The sequence below is a fragment of the Haliotis rufescens genome, unplaced genomic scaffold, assembly GCF_023055435.1.
Source record: "Haliotis rufescens isolate VD_foot unplaced genomic scaffold, xgHalRufe1.0.p SCAF_35, whole genome shotgun sequence".
Lineage (NCBI taxonomy): Eukaryota > Metazoa > Mollusca > Gastropoda > Lepetellida > Haliotidae > Haliotis > Haliotis rufescens.
Genome location: NW_025964057.1, coordinates 1,118,995 through 1,143,933, shown reverse-complemented (window position 1 = coordinate 1,143,933; position 24,939 = coordinate 1,118,995). Strand labels below are relative to the sequence as shown.

At 37.9% G+C, this 24,939-nt stretch overlaps 1 protein-coding gene across 4 annotated transcripts in view; it reads left to right on the top strand.

Moving 5' to 3' along the window:
- The first annotated feature begins 242 nt into the window (after nucleotides 1-242).
- The window catches only part of LOC124134382 (sodium- and chloride-dependent glycine transporter 2-like), a 41,491-nt gene continuing 16,794 nt past the window's right edge, over nucleotides 243-24,939 (top strand). For 3 of the 4 annotated variants that reach the window (XR_006861086.2, XR_006861087.2, XM_046499160.2), the window contains exon 1: nucleotides 243-492. Coding sequence is in view for 2 of the 4 variants with exons in the window: in XM_046499160.2 (XP_046355116.2) it covers nucleotides 481-492 (12 nt within the window). In the remaining 2 variants the exon portion in view is untranslated. The remainder of the gene's footprint in view (nucleotides 493-24,939) is intronic. The other variant, XM_046499159.2, reaches the window with a different exon arrangement.

The following is a 24,939-nucleotide window of genomic DNA, read 5'->3' as shown; positions in this document are numbered from 1 at the left end:
CCCTTCATTGACTCCTCCGTGCCCTTATGCGTCTCTCGTTATAGGGCACGATGACTGGAATCCAATACCTACGTTTGAAACATGATCCATACCTTTCTGACATCGTGTTTTTAATCAAAGAAATATAATGTTTATATAAGAAATGACAAAAAAGGGTATCGTGTCAACGATTCTGTAATGTGACGTTGATGACTAAGCAGGGTGAGCGGATTGGGACCGGGCCTGTGTGGTATCAACCGTGACAGATCTCTCCCATAGCCTGGGCTGGGGGTTTAGTTCGCGATAAATTTCACCAAGTGATGATGGGTGGTGAATGGTTGAAATGATATCCTGTATAGGTGATCTTTCAATACAGACGGCTGGGTATTCTATCTCGAGTTAGGGTGATAAGTTTGATAAGACCATAATGATTGTTGTTGGCGACATTCACAGCACCCCTCAGCATCGTTGGGCCACAAGTAAATTGAACCGAGGCAGACAATGGCAGACAAGGTAAACTGTTTGGTTTTCAGATGTCTATTAACAATGTTGAACTTATTGATAATATATAAAGATTTTAATTCAGAAGGCTGATTATCGAGTGAATATTTGATGTGTATGTTGTTAGGAAGTATTATGCATCAAGAAAAGTATCCTCTGTAATCTTTGTATCTCATGGTTTCCTTTAAAAAACGGGTGGTCAGGCTCGCTGACGTGGTTGATGCATGTCATCGTATGCTCATGACATCAATCACCGGATTGTCTGGTCCAGACTCAATTATTTACAGGCAGCCGTCATACAGCTGGAATATAGCTGAGTGCGGTGATAAACAACAAACAAACAAACAAACAACTAAACTGTCCAAAATGAGTGAGTAAGTGAGTTTGGTTTAAAGCCCCTTTTAACAGTATTCCTGTTATATCACGGCATGTAAGCTTAATGTGGGAGGAAAGCCCGAAGTGATGCAGGTCTCAGACGTTTACCACTTCGATGAAACACACGAGGACGGGTATGGTGCCGATAAACCTAGAAACATAGTCGGGGCGAGCCGGATTCGAACCCACAATCATAGGTTTCTAGCGTGCCCAACTCTGCACAGCAAATCGCGTGCCCCCGATTAAGATATTGACGCTACTTGGCAACACCCACGGTTTCGAGGAAATGTCAGGGTTACTCTTCGTGGTCTTGTGCTCACAAATGTATATGAATGTATCTGCTGGCTCATCTTCATGCACTTTAATAATGCGATTCGACAAAAAAGATGTACAGATGTCTAGACTACATAATTTCACACATGGATGAGTTCAACATTAGCTTACATCTAGTTCAGGTAAATATGGCTTTCAATGCTCATGTGTGTCAAGTTTCCCTAACCTCTGCGTCACAACTGTAAACAAAACAAGTGTATTATCTGCACTGAGCTGAACATGCATTCCATCAACTGTTTCAATAAAGGGCATGCCGTGTAGGGCTGCACACTGTATTTAAGTTATAAATAGGGATACCCTTCATCAATCATACTTTTGCCATTCATTTCACATACGCCTCAGTAGAAGATGGGCAGGGGAGGGAATTCTGGTCAGTTAACAAGGGATTCAGATATCCGGAAACTCGTTTATCCGGATCATATAAACGCAATTGTCCGGATAAGCGAGGTTCGACTGTACAACACGTAATACATGACAGAACCCTTATCACACTTGCTGATGGGATACAATGAATCCTGATCATAATCCATTTGTTGCTTCTGTATATGTATCCGCATCACACACACAAAGAACAATTACCCTTATTTGCATATCAATGGTATTACAAGAAAGTCACTGAGCAGTTAGTGAGAGTCTAATCTTTACGCTCAATCAGCAATATTGAAGCTATTCACGTATATAACAACTTTGTAAGTTAACTTTCCTTTCCAGAATATCATAGAGTGGTGATATAGATGAACTTCCACCCCGTGTGTGTGAATTTGACTAACATCGGCTTTGTTTTTTATATTTCAAATGATCGTTTTCACCTGGTAGGAGTTTTTATCATATACTGGGTAGGGTTCTCGGCAGGAAACAGCCAACGGCTTAAAAATGAAATCCGTTCGGGTCATATGCGGATGGAGATGCAAATATCAAAGGTCAAGTAGGGACTACTTTCAGTGTTCATAAACAAAGATGGCGTCATCTTTGTCAATCTGCGATCGAGTCAGAATAAGTCGGGAATCTGGAGAAACTACAGGGATAATTGCTATCATTATCAAAAGAATAGTCTAATATATTGAAAATCAGTGTCTACCTGTGATCTGTACAAGATGTTACTGTATTCATTTGTCTCCAGTGTTCCAGATAAGCTGTGTATTTGCGTAAAAAACGCAAACTCCATTTGTAAATCACCATAACCCACTTGAGTTAACGTTGCTTGAGTACAGATGTGCGTGGAAAAATTAGGTTCTCCAATATCATAACCCAATTACCCAATATATATTCTCAGCTTTCACTGCAAACACGAAAACGTCGTTTTTTCCGTATATGGTCATTGGACGGAAAAACGACTAAAAATTCATTAAAATTTATTAATTGGTGAGCGTCTAGAAAGTGTCCAGAAAAGGGTCGAGTTTTTCAAGCGTAAAATGGACGGAAAAACGATGCTTTTTGCTCCGCCTTGTACAACTTTTAACGGCCAATCAGATGGCGCTGGTCCCCCGACGCACGTGATTCCTAAGACTTCTTTTCGAAAGCTTTAGGTTTCGTATTTCTGGCATGCCTTGCTCTAGTATCTGTCGCGCGCAGTGCAGCGAGATTTGCTGATAAGCCAGTTTTAGGATATGTAACATGTTAATGGAATTCAAGAAGTCAAACCAAATAATGTTACCAAGTTTATTGTGGTAACATATTCCTCCGCTATGCACAGTTACCCCTATCGGATAATGGGTTGTGTTTCATTTGGTTATAATAATAACTAATTTTTTAATGTGAAGTTTACAAGATATACGGCTAGGACGAGAGGTCGGTCACATGACGTTCTTCACGTGACTGTATTCTTGAAATGGCGTAAACACTGACTACTTCCACATTCCTGGGGAAAACCCTTGGAATTCCTGGTACGTAACTATTTTATTCCAGGATGGCCTATTAGACTAGCAGTAAGTCAAGGCACCATGCGTGTATATGATCTGTTATTATATGTGTTTAAATTACGGTTTGGGGCGTTAATAAAATACACTGACGCAAGTATATTCTATTCAAATCACTTAGATAATTGAATATGCTTTCTTTTCCATATTCTATAACAGCACTGCAGAACATTTGAATAGTTGCAGTAACACACTACGGTAATCGCATTAGACACCATTTTCAACTGTACAGTATTTCAGTATTTCAGTTATATCACGGTGTATCAGACTGATGTGGGATTAAAATCCGAATTGGTTCAAGCCATCCAACGGGTGAAAAGGTGAGCGTATCCTGCCACACAAGTGGCACCCGTCACAAACACATGCAAGGACAAGTCAATTGTTCACCTGAACAAAGCACGGAAACACACAATGATGCCCGTCCTCACTTTTACCGAGCATGCAAATTATATTGTCCGTCAAAAACATGGACGAGTATAAACAATATGTTCATTCACGTAATACATGTCATACATTTTGACAAAATGTATTCACTCGGAGCATTATTGTTAATCACAACGTATAGACTCGGCATGCAGTTGAACTCATCACCCATCCCATTGGTGATAAATTAATCCTTCTTGAAGATCTATGAAATCAGAAGCTGCAACACTTTACCATTTAATTGGCATGTCAGACTTCTATTTCATAACTCAGTCTTATATGCACGGATCACTATGGAAGGGACATTGTCGCGTTGTCGCATTGACGCCCTTACAAAAACAAGCAAAACGTGTCAAAATTAACAAAGCGCTACAATTGGCCATTTGTCGCATTGTCGCGTGTTTGCATTGTCGCTCTTTGAATAATCCTTTTCTTTCTTTTACAAAAGGGCGACGATGCCGTAACGCGACATTTTCAAGGTCAAAATATGTCTCGTTGTCGCATTGACGCCCCATCACAAATGTGTATAAAAGGCGTAAAGTTTAGTTAATGCTACAGTTAGGAAGCGGTAACCAAGTTACATCTGTCGTAGAAGTTCAACCTGATACATGTAAGTCTTGAAATGAAAACACAAGTCCGTCCGCGAGTCCATGAAGTTTTATTGTGAGCTCTTCTGTAAAAGTGCTTAGTGTTCGACTCCCAGTTCCAAACACGTAGTACCTCATCAACAATCCACATACCTCTAGTGCAGTGGTCTTCCGGAAGATCTTACTCTTGACCGCATTAGACAACTGACGAGTGCACGCCTGACCTGTGACCTCGTTGCAACCCTCATGAGGTGTTTGCCGAAGGGAGAGGGGTAGGAAATGTGTGCTCCAGCCCAGCGCAGAGCTCGCGACACACTGTATACTGAATGTTGTATATTGCAGTATATTGCAGTTGATATACTGTATACTGCATGTGATACTTATTAGCGGAAATGTTACAACTTTCAAGATTCAAGATTCAATTTGCATTTATTTCATATACAACAGACCGCCGTCATATATCACTGGAATACTGCTGAGAGCGGCGTTAATACAATTTGTTTTTCATAATGGAGCGCTGCAGTTATTTAAAATAGAACCGTAAACATATGTAGTACCAACTCACTCACTCTGTTTCGAATATTCAGCAGAAAATATAGTATTAACCAGGTCTTTGGGAAGAGATATCAGATTTTTATAAGCAGCCACATAGGGATGATAAAAAAACCCTCGCTGATTAGGTTCTTGTTTACTTAAGAGCAGAGTTGGCCATGTTAGATGATATAACAAAAATCCAGGAGCTCCGGCGGGGGGCAATCTGGTCTTGTTAGTGTATGGTATGAGCTGTGGCGTTGACCCAAGAGAATAATGTAAAAATGAGACCAACTCAAGTCTATAATGATTGGGAAAGTCTAGATTTCCACAGCCCTAGCCTGAAATTAAGAATTGTTCTAGGCTCCATTTTAATTTGTACTATGTTCATTTTGTAGACATGGATGGACCAACCAGGAGAGAAATTGATGGAATATTAATATCACATGTTACCACTGATCCAGTTAAATTCATCACACAATGATATATTAGTATTTGACATTACGGCATTTGATTATTAGGGCATGATCATGTACATGTTCACTGTAGTAATGTACACAAAATGAACTTGATTATAATTTTTATTATAGTGTAGCGTGGCATCAACGATTACTTTATGATATCCTCACTTGTCATCGATGTATTGACATCGAACAATGGTCGAAAATTCGAAATTCTTATAAATAGCTTCAATAGGGACAGCGCCGGTGTCAGTACAATTTTCCTAGTTTAAAATATGTCTCTACAAAATATAATCTGAAGCAGACAAGAACAATATTAAATTATTAATGCTTACTTTCATGGATAGAATTGAGGAAATCTAGGCTTGCCAAATCGTTCTAGACTTGAGCTGGTTTCCTTTTAAATTTATTCTCTATGGTCTGGGAGACGAACGGGCGTCAGTATCGCATGGAGAACTGGGACAGCCTGAATCAGTGTATTCGGATATGTTGTGGATTTTCGGTTTGGGGCTGTTTGCTGAATAGAACAAGGGCTCACGAACAAGGGCACAATGTAGAGATTAAATCATTACCACCTCTCTTTATATCAGATATATTATTGTGATTTGAAATCTCTTTTGGAGAATCGCGAGTTATGTATACTCTGTATTCTTTCGTCATGGTAGCATATATATTTTCTATGTTGCTTTTTGAATTATCCACAAATAATGATAACTACAATGTAAACCTCTCTTTGGAGATATACAATACTACTACTGAAGGGCATATCTGAAAAATGGGACTTATTGACAGATATTTCTTTCTTAAATACTACCCGTTACAGGCATTCTGATCATTATGTTATACTTTGTACAGTTTAAAAGTCAAATGATGGCAAATTGTGTATCTCTCTACATTTTGAATTAATTATAATTTCTGCAATAAAACCTTAGCATCAGATAGTGATTTCAACGAATATGATCTATACTGTGATAAATGAATTATCAATTTCGTACTATGAATTAGATTAACAGAAGTATGATAGTAAAACAAATTATTTTAATCTGTTCGTGTGAGTAGGTAACGAGATATCTAGGCAACTCACTAACGTAGCCATTTGTGAAAAATGAAATATTAAAAGTTTAGGGGGTTGAACATGTACATTGAATGACAGGGAAGAAAGCAACGCAATAATTAAATTATGAATCAAAATCATGTTATAAATATAACAGAATATATAGAAATATAAGTTTAATTTATCATTGTTGGAAGGTGTTTAATAATAGATTTTGTTTGTTTGTTGTTTAAAGCCGCACTCAGCAATATACCAGCTATATGACGGTGGTCGCGTAAAAAATCCAGTCTGGACCAGACAATCCAGTTATTATCACCAAGAGCACCGATCTACGCAATTGGGATGCGATGACATGCATCAACCAAGTCAGCGAGCCTAACCACCCGATCATGTTACTCGCCTTCGAACAAGCATTGGTTGTTGAAGGGCTGTTCTAACCCGGTAATGTTTTTAATAATAAGGTACAATGAAATTCTGTATATGTCCATAATAAGTGTGTATAAGTAGATGGATACTATGTCCATACATGCCAATTAAATGGGTTAGACTGCATATTGTTCAATGATGAGTTCTTTCACAAGTCCATATTTCAAGACATGTATTTGATATTCATAATAAATGCACAAAAGCTACACAATGGCGACAAAACGGTACCAGCATCACAGATACCAATAATACATGAGATCCATATAATTACTTTAAAGTTAAAACATGTTTCTAAATAGAAAATTGGAAGGATACACTTCCGACATTTTTCGTATTTTGTTTTCGTTTGGAGAGAGAAGTTGTGATTGGCATCTGATGGGTGCAAACAGGTGTTCCCTTCCGCCCAGGCCTTACGGCAATACTATAGCCCAAAATGAAACAAGCCTAGATGTTCAACAGGTTCAGGCTGAAATTTCCATCCCACTTGGGCTCCTTTTAAATTTAGATATAGTTTCTCGTGTCGATACGTGTCAAAAGAAATGAATTAAATATTACAGCACTGGTGAATAGGTTGTATGCGCATGTCAGCGTCGATCCTACAACATCCTTTTATGCAAAATACATATATGCTGATGAATTAACGTAGTAATACTACGCAAATATATGCCCAGATGTATACATCAGTAACATCTCGTGATCTTTATTCGTGCTTTAAGCTCTTTTTCTACCGGAGATTCTTGGGTGTTACATCACACCAGAAAGCCAGGTCCAAATTCAAGTCATAATTTGATGGTCCGTCTTGTATGTTGGAAACCAATATCGCAATATGGCTGAATATTGCTAAACGTGGTTTTAACCCGATTACTCACATAATTATTCCATTTTCTACAGTCATCTACGAACACTATCTTTAAGGAGGTATATCTATATCATCCAACTGTCCACACATATATGCCCACATATATATGTATAAAGCAAGTCGTTCTGCACTCTTCCTTAATAGTAGTTTTTGTTTGATTGTTTGTTGTTAAACGCCGCACTCAACAATATACCAGCTATATGACGGCGGTTTGTAAATAATCCAGTCTGGGCCAGACAATCCAGTTATTGACATCAAGAGCACCGATCTACGCAATTGGGATACGATGACATGCATCAACCAAGTCAGCGAGCCTGACCACCCGATTACGTTAGTCGCCTTAGTACAAGCATGGGTTGTTGAAGGCCTATTCTAACCCGGATCTTCACGGGTATTTTTTCAATAATAAGGTACAATGAAACTCTGTATATGTCCATAATAAGTGTGTATAAGTAAATGGATAATATATCCATACACGCCAATTAAATGGCTGCATATGGTTCTTTGATGAACTCTTTTACAAGTCTATATTTCAAGACATGTATTTGATATTCCTAATAACTCCACAATAGCTCCACAATGGCGACAAAACGGTACCAGCATCACAGATATCTATATAATTACTTTTAAGTTAAATCATGTATCTAAATAGTAAATTCGAAGGATTAAAAATATACACTTCCGACATTTTTCGGGTTTTTTTTCGTTTGGAGAGAGGAGTAGTGACAGTAGTAACTGGTATCTGATGGGTGCAAACAGGTGTCGAGTGGCTATCTCAGATGGCTCTAATTTCGTAGCTCTAAAGATCACGACGGCGATACAGACCGTGATGTAGTTTGTCTCACAGTCCCTGAACCATATTATTTTCCCTTCCGCCCAGGCCCTACTGCAATGCTATAGCCCCAAATGAAACAAGCCTAGATGTTCAACGGGTTCAGGCTGAAATTTCCATCTCACTTGGGCTCCTTTTAAATTTAAATATAGTTTCTCGTTTTAACCAAAATAATGTATTTTCAGAGACTAAGCATTTGTCTAACCGTGAAGTACAACTATCCAAAAGATCCCATGCATGTCTATATTTCTTCAGACAGACTCTCCATGTTCCTATCTATATGTATCAAAAGACAAATGAATTAAATATTACAGCACTGGTGAATAGGTTATATGCGCATGTAAGCGTCGATCTACAATATCCTTTGCGCAAAATACATATATACTGATAAATTAACGTAGTAATACTACGCAAATATATGCCCAGATGTATACATAAGTTTCATCTCGTGATCCTTATTTGTGCTTTTAGCTCTTTTTCTACATTAGATTATGGGGTGTTACATCACACCAGAAAGCCAGGTCCAAATTCAAGTTATAATTTCATGGTCCGTCTTGTATGTTGGAAACCAATATCGCAACATGGCTGAATATTGCTAAACGTGGTATTTACCCGATTACTCACATAATTATTTCATTTTCTTCGTGCACGTTCTACAATCATCTACGATCACTATCCATTAGGAGGTATATCTTTATTCATCCAAATGTACATACATATATGTCCACATACATATGTATTAAGCAAGTCCCACATTCTTCCTTTAAAGATAAATGCTAAGCATTTCTCTGTATGTATTTATATATGTAAAAATCGTTTTTATGTCAACGCTGATGCAGTGAACGTACCACAGACCTGATGCTAGAATAACATCTAATCTCTGAAATGAACATATCTTACAGAAAAATCCCAGTTGTTAAACAATAGTTATAAAATATAACAAAAAGGAGCCAAGAGACTTTCTTCATTTTGTCAAATTTTGGGCTGTATTGGACATATTTGTTTTGGGGTCTGTATGACAGACACACCTAATTCTTTAAAGTATAAAGATAAGTACATGTAAGTATAGATGTGGTATATATTCAAATATGTTTGTGATTAATATTAAAAATATTGAAGGGTGAGTGGTAACTATTTATGTCATTATTTCGAATTAGAATGATAGCACATCAGAAAAGCATGACACTTTAATATACGTATCTTGTTAGCCCAATAGTGTTTTAATTAAGAGCAACATGTATATCGAGAGTATAGGTTTGGTGCGTGACTTACCCCACATTACTGTCAGAAAGTGTGCATGCTCTGTTTATCGGGAATAAATGACATAAGGCGATTCATGCGGGTAAATACGATTTACTTCAGAACTAGTATAGATTACTTTAGGTTAGGAGAAAATTGTGCAAGCTTCGTGCTCAGGGGGTTGTTTGGGCGGGTTTAAGGGATACAGGTCCTGGCTTGTTCTTTGTGTTGGACGTGTAGCTGGCATTTCCAGGCTTGACGTATCAATGACCAAAATGATGTCTGATGCAATTCTCTATTTTGACTTGTACCGTGTTTGTTTCCGTGCCTTTTCGGGTGAACAATTGGCTTGCCTTTGCACGTGTTTGTAGCGGGTGCCACTGGTGGATCGGGATGAGCTCGCCTTTTTGCGAGCACCCAGTGTCATCATTTTATAAGGTGAATAATGAAACATGCATGCTCCTGGTGTTATCGGAATCGTGCAGTTGGCGCTACTTTTGGCAAGGGTTTCTTGTGATGATGGAATGGCTTATGTCGTCTTTGTCAACTGATATAATCAACTGTGATATAATGTCAGGGTATATGGTCATGTAATTAAGAAACAAACCGCGAGTGGGAGTTGTTTATTGTATGATAAACAACGACCACGACTCGTTTATTTCTTATATGAGATATCAACATTACGTACGACCGCGGCAATGCCAGATAAATCCATTTTATGAACAGGAGGGTTTGAATTTGGTCTTTCAAGAGTGCGAGTGCATGTTCGAATCTCCATAAATGACGTCATGATAGAACAAGGTTTTATCGTGAAATAAATATCGCTTCCTTCTTCTTTGTTCTTTGCGATTTATCGCGTAGCTGTCTTATATCGTCAAATGTCAATTTCTCATTGCTTTATCATGACGTATCCGTGTCATAACCAATTATGTAGCAATAGCAAACACAAATAAAGTTGACTTCGACATAGAATAGTACCATGATTTATAATTATCCTTTGGTGTGCAATATTTCCGGTTGATAAATCTAACATATGCTTACTTTTAAGAATAGCGACTATACATTTTTATATTACTTTATCAGGTCTCTGTAACATTTGCAAAATAAAACAAATTTAATAATACAACTAAACCTAAATGTATGTTGTAATATCCTTACGTTGCTGAGTGCGGCATTAGACCATAAACAAAACATATTAATATCTTTAAGAATTATGTTAATAATGTCGATGCTAAAAAATAATCTCCACAATATCCATACCTCTTTCTCTATGTCTAATGTGAAACATAATAACTCTTTTTAATGATCTGAAGGAATAATAATGACAATAATATCAAAATAATATCATCATTATTTATGTTACTTATCCTCAACTGAAGTAGTCCTCAACACTATACGTTCAGAGAAGAAACCCATGAACATATTATCAATGTAACATACATTAATGGAAATTAGATGAACAGTTGATTGAACAAATGATATTATTCGGTCGAACATCTATCAGCCAATACTACATTATTAAATTGTGAGACTACAGTGATTTTTGCAAGGCTACTCTCATAAATGTCATGACGCATTTGAGGCCAGGGTTCTTCTATACTCGCATTAATGTGCTGACTTATTATTGCGTTAATTTCATGATTTACAGTATTCATGAAGAACATTTCACGTGGGACCAACAGAGGGAAAAATGACTTTCGACTATTTTTTTTATATTTCGCTAGCTCAAACGATCTATTGCTTGGATTTATTGTAATGGTATTCACAAAATAAGTAGGATCCGTTTTTTCCGTTTTTGTTGTTCTTTGTGTAACGCCGCACGTAGCAATATTCCAGTTATATGACGGTTGTCTGTAAAAAGGTTTGGCCCATGGGTGAGAATATTTTCCTTTACTCAAAACTCATGTGTTTGTTTTGCAAATATATTTTAATGCATTCCTTCACGTATCATGACACAAAATTTAACTCATTTTAACTTAATTCAACGATTTTATAGCGATATTGAAATATTTCGCCCATGGGCGAGAAAAAGGCTTGGCCAAAGGGCGAGAATATTTTCCTTTACACAAAACTCATGTTTTTGTTTTGCAAATACTTAACTTGTATTCCATGATGTATCATACACAAAATTTAACTCATTTTAACTTAATTCAACAATTTTATAGCGATATTGAAATTTTTCACCCATGAGCGAGAAAAAGGCTTGGCCAAAGGGCGAGAATATTTTCCTTTACACAAAACTCACGTTTTTGTTTCGCAAATACTTAACTTGTATTCCATCAAGTATCATACACAAAATTTAACTCATTTTAACTTAATTCAACGATTTTATAGCGATATTGAAATAGTTCGCCCATGGGCGAGAAACAAGGTTTGGCCCATTGGTGAGAATATTTTCCTTTACTCAAAACTCATGTGTTTGTTTCGCAATTATATTTTAATGCATTCCTTCACGTATCATGACACAAAATTTAACTCATTTTAACTTAATTCAACGATTTTATAGCAATATTGAAATATTTCGCCCATTGGCGAGAAAAAGGCTTGGCCCATGGGCGAGAATATTTTCCTTTACACAAAACTCATGTTTTTGTTTCGCAAATACTTAACTTGTATTCCATGGGGTATCATACACAAAATTTAACTCATTTTAACTTAATTCAACGATTTAATAGCGATATTGAAATATTTCGCCCATGGGCGAGAAAAAGGCTTGGCCCATGGGCGAGAATATTTCGAGTGTTCATTTTTTCTTCCTTAGTATGTTCCCATGAAAACAGCATGCTTATTTTTGTAAATACCTTTGACCGAGACTGGGAAAAGACCGTAGAATTTCTGGACTTTTGGGTTTCCAGAATTAAAATGGGACGTGTTTATTTCTTATCGCCAGGGATCACAGGTGTGATGTCAAGGAGACGTCTGATTAAACTCTTTGCTTCGTCAATGCTTCGTCTATCCCAAACCGGTAACTGGTACCACTAGCAACGATACAATGGCGTACAAAGACTTACAATGAGTCAAGCATGCGTCACTCGATTTCCATTTTGATAGATTGATAGATTGATAGATTGGTAGATTGATATATTGATACATTGTGAGTGAGTGTGTGAGTGAGTGAGTGAGTGAGTGAGTGAGTGAGTGAGTGCCTGTTTCACTGGTATGTCCGGATCTGGGTACGGGTCACCGGCTTAGCGTCACCGATCTAGATATATCTATACAGAAATAGGTCATCCATGCGGATAGCGTAATCTCGATTAATGTATTCAGGAACCTTTCGTGAACAACATTTATTGAAAATGCTACCGAAGAATCAAACAACTTTAAGATTTGGCTTCTGTGGTGGAATCATTCTAATATTTCACATAACCGTTAACGTACTTCTTGAATGTTGTCACGCCATTCATTCAGACAGATCTCGAAGATATGTTAATATCTATGCGAGGACAGCGGATTTGATATCGCGAGGCCGGTTCACAATCCGTAAATGCCTGTGATATGCCATGAATAGCCCATTGCATCAATATTACAGCAATATCACGGCGGGGGATTCCCACATTGTGCCTATGATAAACAGAGAATCGAACCTGGACTTTCGGCACGAGGAGCGAACGCTTTTACCACTAGGCAACGCCAGCGGCCTTGATCATATGATCAACCTAGTGTGTTTTCATTTTTAAAATGTTAAAGTTTGCAATCAGAGATAATATTTATCACTACTGTAAAATGCAAGGATATCAGCATATCATCACCATCACCATCACCATCATCATCATCATCATCACGATCATTATCGCCGTCACCATCATTATCATCACCACCACCATCAGCATCAGCATCGCCACCGGTATCGTTATCACAGGTATATACGTTACTCCACACAGAGATTAACGAAGGGCACCCATCTGATCAGGGGTTATTTAAATATCTATAACAGCTGTGTGTCAGTATATCCAGTTTCTGTCAGTGCAGAAAAATAGCAAGTCGGTCAGCTGTGAACACGGTTCTTCAGCATCGGACATCAGCTGTCCTTGACACGCACATTTCAGCGCATTTGAAGCTACTGAGAATGCCCCCTGCAGAGTTGGACGAACATTCTGTGGTAGCGCTCGCGGCGGTGTTGACCAGAGGCTATCAGCAGTATTTCCTGTCAAGGTTATTTAGGTCCGTTGTGTGTGTGCGTGCGTGCGTGCGTGCGTGCGCGTGTGTGTGTGTGTGTGTGGGGGGGGGGGGGGGGGGGGGGGGGTGAGAACGGGGGGATAGATGATGGATTTAACAACAAGTAAGGTCATCTTGAGCGGGACGGTTTTCGTAGGCAATAGATGGATTAGCATATGAACTTTGATTCTCCTTATGTAGAAAAGGATCCACGATGTTTGACCTGGTAGAAGTGTGTAATCAAACCGCACAGCATTGGTCTTTGATTGACTGTGGCGTCAAAACAAACTCATTCATGTACTTGATCTGAATGTTCATCTTAATTGTTATACTTAATATACTTAATATAAAATACTTAACCGCAGTTAATTTTAAATCCACTGTACAACTTATTCGCAAGCAGCTGAACATTCAGGATGAACAGAAGTGGTTTACTGACCTATGGGACGATAAAGGAAATTTAACAAACGGAAATAAACTTAGGACTTATCGCATGTTTAAGAAAGATCTGCACCCAGAAGCTTATGTAACCAATACAATGTCTAGACACCACCGCAAGTCCTTCATACGACTGAGAGCCCGCAGTCTGCCTCTGTGTGTAGAGACAGGCAGATATTCTAAGCCGCCTATTCCACTTCATGACAGAATCTGTCCTCTCTGCCCCCTAGAAATCGAGGATGAAACCCATTTCACCATCTCCTGCCCACTGTACTCAGATATAATGTACGATGTCTTCAAGTATGCCCTGAATGTAGACGATGAATTTACGCATAAAAACCCAACAGAAAAGTATGTGTTTTTAATGCAAAATCCTAATTGCCAACTCTTACTTGCTTCTAAGATTCATCTCATGCTGTCTGCCCCCTAGAAATCGAGGATGAAACCCATTTCACCATCTCCTGCCCACTGTACTCAGATATAATGTACGATGTCTTCAAGTATGCCCTGAATGTAGACGATGAATTTACGCATAAAAACCCAACAGAAAAGTATGTGGTTTTTAATGCAAAATCCTAATTGCCAACTCTTACTTGCTTCTAAGATTCATCTCATGGTCAGAAGAAGGAATATCTGTATTGTCCTCTCAACAACTGTTTTAACAGATTTTTTCTCTCTGGCTGAATGCAGGCATCGTGTGTAGAAGAATCCTACTGCAGTGAATAATGCACAAATGTACAACATCTCTCCGATTGTGACTTGTATCACTGTAATGAAGTTCAATGCACGAACACAAACTCATAAGATTTTGAAATCTAAAACAGCATAGGGGTACAATTATTCTCCAAAAGGTCCACTCACAGGTTTACAAAACCCAATGACTAGAGAAGAGTATTAATACACTGAATACACCAACAAACTATCCACATCCACTGTGAATGATTTAAGAGTGACACTCCAAAGCGACTGTACATGGACTGATCACATTAATGATATTGTACAAAAAGTTCGCCCTATGATCAGTCGTCTGAGGAGTTTTAAATACCGATTATCACGTAAAACCTTGGATACTATGTAACAGTTCTATATCTTGCCAATATTTGACTATTGTTTGCATTTTTGGGATAATTGTACTTCTGAACAATCGGGTATATTAGAAAGCTTACATCTTGATGCCCTGAGAACTATATGTGGTGCCGTTCGTGGCACAAGTCATAAGAAACTTTATAATGAAACTAAATCTCAATCCTTGCAAGATAGAAGATACTGCCAAAAATTAACTTTTTTCTTTAAAATGTATAATAACCTATTCCCAAGCTATATTTGTGATTTGATCCCAAACTTTGTCTCCGAAACTACAAACTATAGTTTAAGAAACAGTTCTGAAATGCAAGGAATTTATAGCCGTACTTCTTCTTACGCCAAATCCTTTTTACAAGACACAATACACGTATGGAATGCTCTAACCAAATGTCAAGTAGTCTGTCAGAATTTAAAAACCGAATTACGAAAACCGAAAATAAGACTTATTTTGACCTTAGCTGTGGCACTCGATTCTTTCAAATCGTTCACTGCCGCCTCAGAATCGGTTGTAGCGATCTAAACGCCGATAAGTATTATGACAGACATTTAATTGACAGTCCGTGTTGCTCCTGTGGATATAAGAGTGAAAACGCCCTACATTATTTTTTTAATTGCTGTAACTTTACTCAGATAAGACTTAATATGCACTTTTACACTACCGGTTATAACCTGGATACTATTATGAACGGAAACAATGAACTTGCTCACTCTGAAAACCAGAAATTAGTTGAATCCGTCCACGATTTCATCGTCAAGACAAAACGTTTCAGCTCTTCACAAATTAATAATTAAATTAACCGGACAATAACCTCATGATTGACTATTACTTTTGTTACAAACGACTTGTTAGACACACACAAGCTGTAACTTTCTATTTATGTTCTCTTTGTATTTGTATTTGATGTAATATGTACAAACATATTATTTAAATAATGTCTATATCGATGACGTCACATCCTTCATTTCAATATGTAATATATGTTGTATGAGAGCGGTGTTAACATAAGCTGTGAAGCTTGTTCACCAATCCCCACTCATTTCAATGAATAAAAATATGTTTAAACCACTGTGAATGATAACGTGTGTAGATATGTAATTTGGATATATAACTTGCTGAAGTTATGTGCATCACATTCAAGATTTCTTCCCACGAACCGAGGTTGTAGTTAATCGTGTGGTGGTGGTTCCATGTATACAATCGGCAAGATAGATAGATAGATAGACAAGAATGTCCACAATGCAAAAACATGCCCAGTATGGATATCTCAAGGTACTGATTTGATTTATGAAATCACTTTTCTCATAACAGTTCCTACTTTATTGGAAATAACTTAAAACTTTCTATATCATTACAATGTGCTGTGTGTTTGAGGCTGATTAGAGCTCACGTACCAGCCGAGCTTGGAGGCTTCTACCTTGATTGGTTAACAATGACCGATGTTGAGGAAACATTCTACAACACCCAGCCAAGCGACAGTCAGGACAAAGCAATCTATGACGAAGTCAAGCGTAAGCTGGGACACAAAGACAAAGAGTCTTTCCAACAATCTTTGATTGAGATATACAAGAGTGACCCACGTGAGCTAAATCACATACGTGAAAGTATTTACGACCATGCAAGGGATACATGCGATGATTTTCCGACTGGTAAATTGGTTTCCCGTAGAGCCAAGAACAATGATAAGCAGGCTGTACTCAACAAATACTCACAGGATATATACTACATATTTCACTATGTGGAAGGTGGCATACCGGATCATGTATTGCAAGCAAAGGTACTCAGCCGAGCAAGTATTAAATCCATGGGAAACCAGTCTATGTGTACGCCTAATGAAGAGGATGACGATACAACTGAGCACACTGCAACTGACGTCATACCACTCGAGGAGAGTGACTCAATATCTACAATTCTCAGCCATGTTATACAGATAAAACAGTGCATTGCTCGTGGAAATGATATGGCTGAAAACAAATTAGCACAACTGGAAAACAAATTCACCCGCGAAATGAACTTACTCAGGGAGGCTATCTGTGAAAAGGACAAACTTGTCAATGAACTAAATAACAAACTGAGCGACTCTGAAGACAGGCACACGGAGCTGAGGGCAGAGCTTAAGTTGTACAATCAACAAAACAAATCATATCGTGATCATATCATTGAACTGGAAAATGAAATGCTCCGGTTGAACTACTCAGTTGACTCCAAACTCAAAATCATCTAAAACAAGATTACCACTATATCTAACAAGCATAAATCTAATGGTGAAAATAAACTTAACGTGACAGTAGCTCATGCCGTCGAATCACATAAAACAGATGGCCCATTTACCACAACTACATCTCCAACAGCATCGATGTCAAATACACCTGATATTAACACGGATGAAGACAGATCAGTGCAAGACAGACCAAAGCCATGTGTTCACTCAGACACCCAGCGTCGTGAACGTGAGACAACACCTACCCAAGATAACATCGCTACGGGCAAGGATAAAACAGGACACGATTACCTTGATCTAACTGAACGCAACTACGACTATGACTTCACCTACCAGGATGAACATCGTGAAACAGAGCCGTGGCAACAGGTGAGCTCGAGCAAAACCTACCGATCCCCCACTGATAACCACCTCACCCACGAGAAACCGAAATCGTACCCCATCAGATCACTGGCAAAGACGTATCACGCCCTAGAAGGTGTACCGAGAATCCGGACAAAACGACTAGTTCTGTACAACATCAAAGCTGATGAACCATTTGACACTGTCAAAGATCTGATATACGAGTACGCCCAGGATATGCGTGTGCGTGTCACCTTTGTCCGACTAATGAAGAAGAATCAACCCTACAACTACCAACACACCTACACTGTGCAAGTGAACATCGACTATGACGACTATGAACACTTCGTTTGTACTAATCCAGATTTTTGGCCTCCAGGTATTAAAACGAGAGAATATGTACCCAAGACCCGGATGCCATCTCGTAACGCCGACTCTCATACCCACAGGTAATAAAACATTCATGTGTCACATCCAGTTTAGAAAGGACACTGTGATCAAGGTGGGTGTACTCCTAATGACGCTATCATTATTAACATGGAATGTACGTGGAGTTCTCCACGGTACGGACTATATTCGTCAGACATTGTCTCGACATGTTGATGTTGTGGCCCTACAGGAGCATTGGCTGCCTGCAAATAGAATGTCTAAATTAGATATGTTTCAGGATCTAAATTTGATATCCTATAATGCTGTTTCTCCGGAAACATGCTGTTTTCGGGGATCAGATGGATTAGCAATCTTAGTTAATAGCAACAGCGAGTGAAAAGCTCACACTATCACTGTAAGCACAGACCACGCAATAGCTTTCAAACTAACTCGGCGACACTACTGTGATATTTATGTAATAGCATGTCGCCTACCTTCAACTAATGTACTACATTTTGTGTATTGTGACGCCCTTAACGAACTCATAGATATGTATGATGATCTCTGTGAACAGGGTGTTACTTTTATCCTTGGTGATCTTAATGCAGATATTTGTAAGCACAATCTCTCTGCCCGGGATAAGCTAGTTAGCACTGCTATATCTGATAGACACCTCCTACACACCATTAGTGAGTTCGCAACCCATTCCCCACGTTATACATGTAGATCCAAGGATAACACCTTAAAGAGTATGATTGACTATATCCTGGTACCCTCGTGGATAAAAGACCATGTTACCGATCTCCATGTTATAGATACATGCCCTTATACGGTGTCAGATCATCTCCCATGTTTATTATCTATGTCATTGAGAGCCTTTGGTCGAAATAATCTCAATATTAACCCCCCTGTTCCAAAATGGAACAAAGCAAGTCAAGATGATATACTCATGTACCAGTGTGAATTTGGTACATATCTTAACTCCTTTCATGACTGTAATCTGTCTTGTCAGCCTGAAAATGTTGACACATATAGCGACCATATAAGTAAATGCCTTTTACTTGCAAGTTCCAAATGTATCCCTAAATGTGAATATAAACCTTATCTAAAACCATTCTGGAAACCTGATGGACTGAATGATGCGCATTACCGTATGAGGGCTGCTCGACGTGCATGGCTAAATAACGGTAAACCCAGGGACGAAAACTCGGATTCGCGCATCTCTTATAAAACTGAAAAGAGACACTTCAGGCGCCTCTATCGAAAATCGAAAAGGTCCAACAAAAAGAATACCCTAAGGGAAATTGAGAGGTCAGCTGAACTTGATATAAATTCTTTTTATAAAACTGTTAGAAAACAACGAGGGAGGGTGGCCGAGATACCTATACTTAACTATAAGGATGAATGTGGTTCTACACCCTCAGCCATTTGCAGATTATGGGGTAAATATTTTTCAGATTTAGCCAAACCCTACCATTCCGAAGGATTTGATGATGTATTTAAAGAAGATATAACTAGTAAGGTACATATATTTAAACAAGTACGAGAGAGGCCTGATGAGGAATTGGAAAAAGAATCTACATGTCAAGAGATAAGAGAGGCCGTCAAATCCCTCAGCAGGAATAAATCTCCAGGTCCGGATAAGATTACAAATGAACATATTATCTATGCAGGAGAACATCTCATTTATTCCTTACGTATACTTTTTAATCATATGATGAAACTACAATATGTACCTTATGATTATAGACTTGGTATGGTCATACCAATATATAAGGGGAAGAATGAAAAATCTGACCCTCGAAATTATAGAGGTATTTCTCTCACATCATGTCTCTGTAAACTCTTTGAAAAAATACTGCTCAAACGTATAGAAGACAAACTATGTAGACTTAACCCAGACTTTCCTGATATGCTACAGTTTGGTTTTAGAAAAGAACATGGAGCTATTATGTCAGTATTTACTTTGACCGAAGGCATTCAGTATTACATACAAAGGGACTCTGCAGTCTATGCAGCTTTCTTAGATAATGAAAAAGCATTCGATAGGATATGGCACGATGGATTATTTTACAAACTACATAAACTGGGCATTAGAGGTAATACATGGAAATTACTACATCATTGTTATACAAATAGTTATGCTTATATTTCCTACCAAGGTGAACAATCAGACACATATATGGTTCAACAAGGTGTTGGCCAAGGCAGAGTAATCTCTGCTTGTTTTTTTCTTGTTTTTATAAATGACCTCATTACAGCCCTTAGACAAGCACAATGTGGCATCCGTGCATATGGTATGGATATTCCTGCAGTCTTGCTTGCCGACGATACTACATTTATTAGCGCATCACCGAGAGGCTTACAAACATCCCTTGATATTGTACATACATATGCCTCAAGGTGGCGCCTAACATATAATTCATCAAAAAGTGCAATAATTGTGTTCACCAAAGCAAAACGCAAGGGATATAACTGTCATTGTAAACTTGGTAATATACACATCACTACAACTGACTCTACGGTGTATGGTGGAATACTTCTAACATACAACCTGTCCTGTAAAACAAGAATTGAAAAGTACTGTCAGAAAGCAAGACAAAATATTAACTCCCTAAGATCTTTAGGATTAAATAGTTATGATCTTCATCCAATTTCAAGCGTGAAAATATGGCTCAGAATGATACTCACAACCAGCCTTTATGGATGTGAATTACTCTATGACATCGAGGGTCAACATGCCGCTCTGTTGGAAGGCACGCAAAGATATTTTGCACGCATTGTACAGGGTCTTGATAAAAGATCTCCCTCAGAATCTACTATTTCGAACCTTGGACTTTGGACAATTACTGCATATATTGATAAATGCAAACTTTTATTTCTTGGTCGTTTATGCAATCTGAACTGTAATAACATTGCAAAAGATATTTTTTGCGCGTCCATTACAAGCCCTGTCAATTCAAAGACAATCTGTGGAGATCTTAAATCAACACTTGATAAATACAATCTGAGTCCCTACCTTCGTGCATATACTCAGTACGGTACTTTCCCTCCAAAATTGAAATGGAGAAATCGTGTTAACGAAACTATATGCAAATACGAAGAACAATCATGGCTCACAAATGTATCAAATAACGCAAGCATGTCCCGTTATAAGAGAATTCATACGAAATTAACATACCATGTACTTTGGCAATTAGCTTTTCTGTACCCGGAATATCGACCTGCTTTACAACTCTGTGTGAAAGTCTCATCACGTAGTAAACCTTCGAAAGAGTGCATGCTCTGTAATAGGCATGCTTTTGACTATGACAGCCACGTTATTTTACATTGTGAAGCGCTGATATCAGAAAGAAATGCGTTTTTCTCTTCTCTCATTGACGTACTTGACGTTCAAAAATATGTTGATTTTGAAATGCAAGATGAAACAGATATGTTATCAGTCTTATTTGGGGCTGAAACAAAATTTACTCACAATCTGGATCAACACACCTGGGAAACTATTATACTTCAGTTCTCCTCGTATCTGTACAAACTAAGGCATCTTTTGATATATATCTTCTAGTGAAAATCTGTCATCATTTAGGTATCTGAATTTGATAAACTGTGTGTAATTGTAAATATGTTATGCCTTTTTTTATTGTGTTAACTGCGTGTAATTGAATATATATTCATTGTAATCTTCGGAATCGCATCTGGAGGAAATAAAGAATCTCTCTCTCTCTCTCTCTCTCTCTCTCTCTCTCTCTCTCTCTCTCTCTCTCTATCATCGTCCTCACTACATAGTCTTGCAAATGTAGAGACATCTATCACATCACAAATGATTTCAAATAGTTCATTTCTGTCGTTCATATTCAATGTACAATACAAGAAGACATGCTTAATAATATCATGAGCTACAATTCTACATCGACATTCCCTAGATTCTATATTTAGGCATCCCAGCCGTACAAGATGAGACAGGTTTGGGAACTGTTCAGGACGTTCAAGTGCAAGCAGCCAGAGTCTGTGTTCTTTATCATTACGTAGCGAAACATATCTATTTAAGTTAAGTCTAGATAGCAGCTTAGAGCATACAGCTTCCTGGTCTGCAAAAATAATCCTTTCCTTAACAATATCAGACCATGCCTTTTTACTTGGGAAGCTACATTTAATAAGATAATCTTCTATTTCTGCATAGAGATTGTATTTTTTGACAAGTCTAAGCATGTTATATACAGGTGACAAAGCACATCGTTTTCTGAAGTTATCCAACGCTATTTCATATCTAAATTGCCCAAGGCGAGTAATGAATACCTTGTTAAAAACATAGCTGTAACTGGAACGGCTTAGTTTTCCAAGTAGTAACAGTGACTGTTTGTCAATAAAGGATTGGAGAGATATCAAGCCCATGTTGTCCACAGCAACAGTACCTGACTTTTACAATGGTTCCCAAGTTACTTAGAAAATAGATCCCAAAAAGTAGTTATAAATGGTTATAGTTCAGACTTAAGACCTGTTATGGCTGGTGTCCCTCAGGGGTCAGTATTAGGACCACTTTTATTTATTATCTATATAAATGATATTGTCGATGAAATTGGAAGTAATATTAGACTGTTTGCAGATGATATCGTCTTTATGTAGTTGTAGACGATCCCGATACAGCAGCTAATTGTTTAAACACTGACTTAGCCAACATTTCTATATGGGCTGAAATGTGGCAGGTTAACTTCAACCCTAGCAAACCCATATCTGTCCAGTTCTCACGTAAAATACGTCCTACTCCTAAACCAAGTTTGAAACTTAATGATACTATAATCGAGGAAGTTAACTCCCATAAACATTTAGGTTTAATACTTCAACATGATTGCCTTTGGGACTATCATACTGATAGTATACTTAAGAAGGTTAGTCCAATGATTAATTGTCTTAGAAGCTTTAAATACCGCCTTAGTAGAAAGACCTTAGAAACAATGTATAAATCCTTTATCTTGCCAATCTTTGATTACAGTTGTCACATTTGGGATAATTGTACAAAGGAGCAAGCATCACTGCTTGAAAAATTAAACCTAGATGCACTAAGAACTATTTGCGGAGCCGTCCGTGGCACCAGTCACAGTAAACTATATAAGGAAACTAACCTAACATCACTAGAAGAACGACGATACATGTCGAAACTAAGTACTTTTTATAAAATGGTAAATAATTTAGTACCGGCTTATCTTTCTGATCTTATTCCTCAAAAAGTCTCAGAAACGAGTAGGTTCAATTTGAGAAATAGTTCTAATTTGCAAACTGTTAACTGTAAAACGGTAAATTATGCTAAATCTTTTATTCCTGATACTGTCCAAATTTGGAATTCGCTATCAGACGAATATATAGATGCAGATACATTGAGTACTTTCAAAAAACATATAAAGAGGACTTAAAAAAAATGATAAGTTTTGATCTAAACTACGGGTCCAGATTTTGTCAAATTGTGCACGCCCGCCTTCGACTTGGATGCAGTGATCTTAATGCAGACCGGGTCGCACGATATTTATCAGATAATCCCGCATGTAGTTGTGGCTATCACACTGAAGATGCACTTCACTTTCTTTGCCCAAATTACAATGATTTAAGACAGAATATGTACTATTATGTTAAGGGATATGATCTAAATTCAATTCTATTAGGTAATCCTGAAAGGACGTCAAAAATAAACTTAGAAATTCTTAAATCAGTACAAGACTACATTCAGCTATCCAATAGGTTTTGTGATTTTACATAGCATCTTAAATTTATAATACTATTCCTTGCCGTATATTGCGGTACACTATTACTACTAAAAATGAGACCTGACAGCGCCGACAACGTAGTTTCAACGTAGTTTCTATAATAAGAACATGTATACAATTGTATTCCTTGACTGTACTTTTGTCATATTATGTTGTATTCTAAATCTGGAGCGGTATTCAAATAAGTTTTTGCTTGTTTACCAATCCAGTTCACAAGCTGTGAAATAAATATATTTAAAACACCTGATGTACATTTTGGAAGGCCCTGTATTTTTCTACTGAAATAACGTTGAATAACTTCCAGCATATCGTATTCTTTGAGGGTTAATAGTCCCCAGACATTACATCCATAGAGCCCGCATGGGAGTAAGGCACACATATCTATGGTGAGTTTTAGCATTCATTAAAGTTTTTGTATTCATATGATTTCTATGTTCGCAGTTTAAAGGAGATTACGTGGGTGTCAAGGTTACGTACATTTGTTTCGATATTTTTGGAGTTACAGCGGTCAGGGGTCGGGGACAAGGGTGATAAGTCCTCCTCCCTTGTTACCAGGCATGAGTATTTATGTCTTTTCTATATTGGGTAAACCCAGGTAATGTGAATTTGGCTCTTTCGCTAATCCCCGTTGTTAATCCTCAACAACATTTCATTGTATATTGACTGACAGCCAACCTGGGATACTTTATCACTTCCCGTTAATTACTTTTATTTATAGTATGACATTTATTGTTTACATGTTGTGCATAAAGCGTTCCGGAACAGTGATGTCGATTTTGTCCTTTATTCCCCGAAGAGCTAATTCCCCCTCAACATGCGCGTTGACAGTAGTAATTGTGCTAGTTGAGGAGACGTCAGTTGGAGGGAACACCACCCCAAAAGATTACTGCGTACTGTTACGTGTCGATTCCCCAAGTGAAACAATAATGTTGGCCCAGAAATCTATGGGTAAAAGAACTTACTTTGAAACCAACAAACATCCAACAAGTGGCATACAAACAAATGTATTACAAAATTCACTAAGTTTACAAATCAATGCAAATTACTACGCAGCAATTACA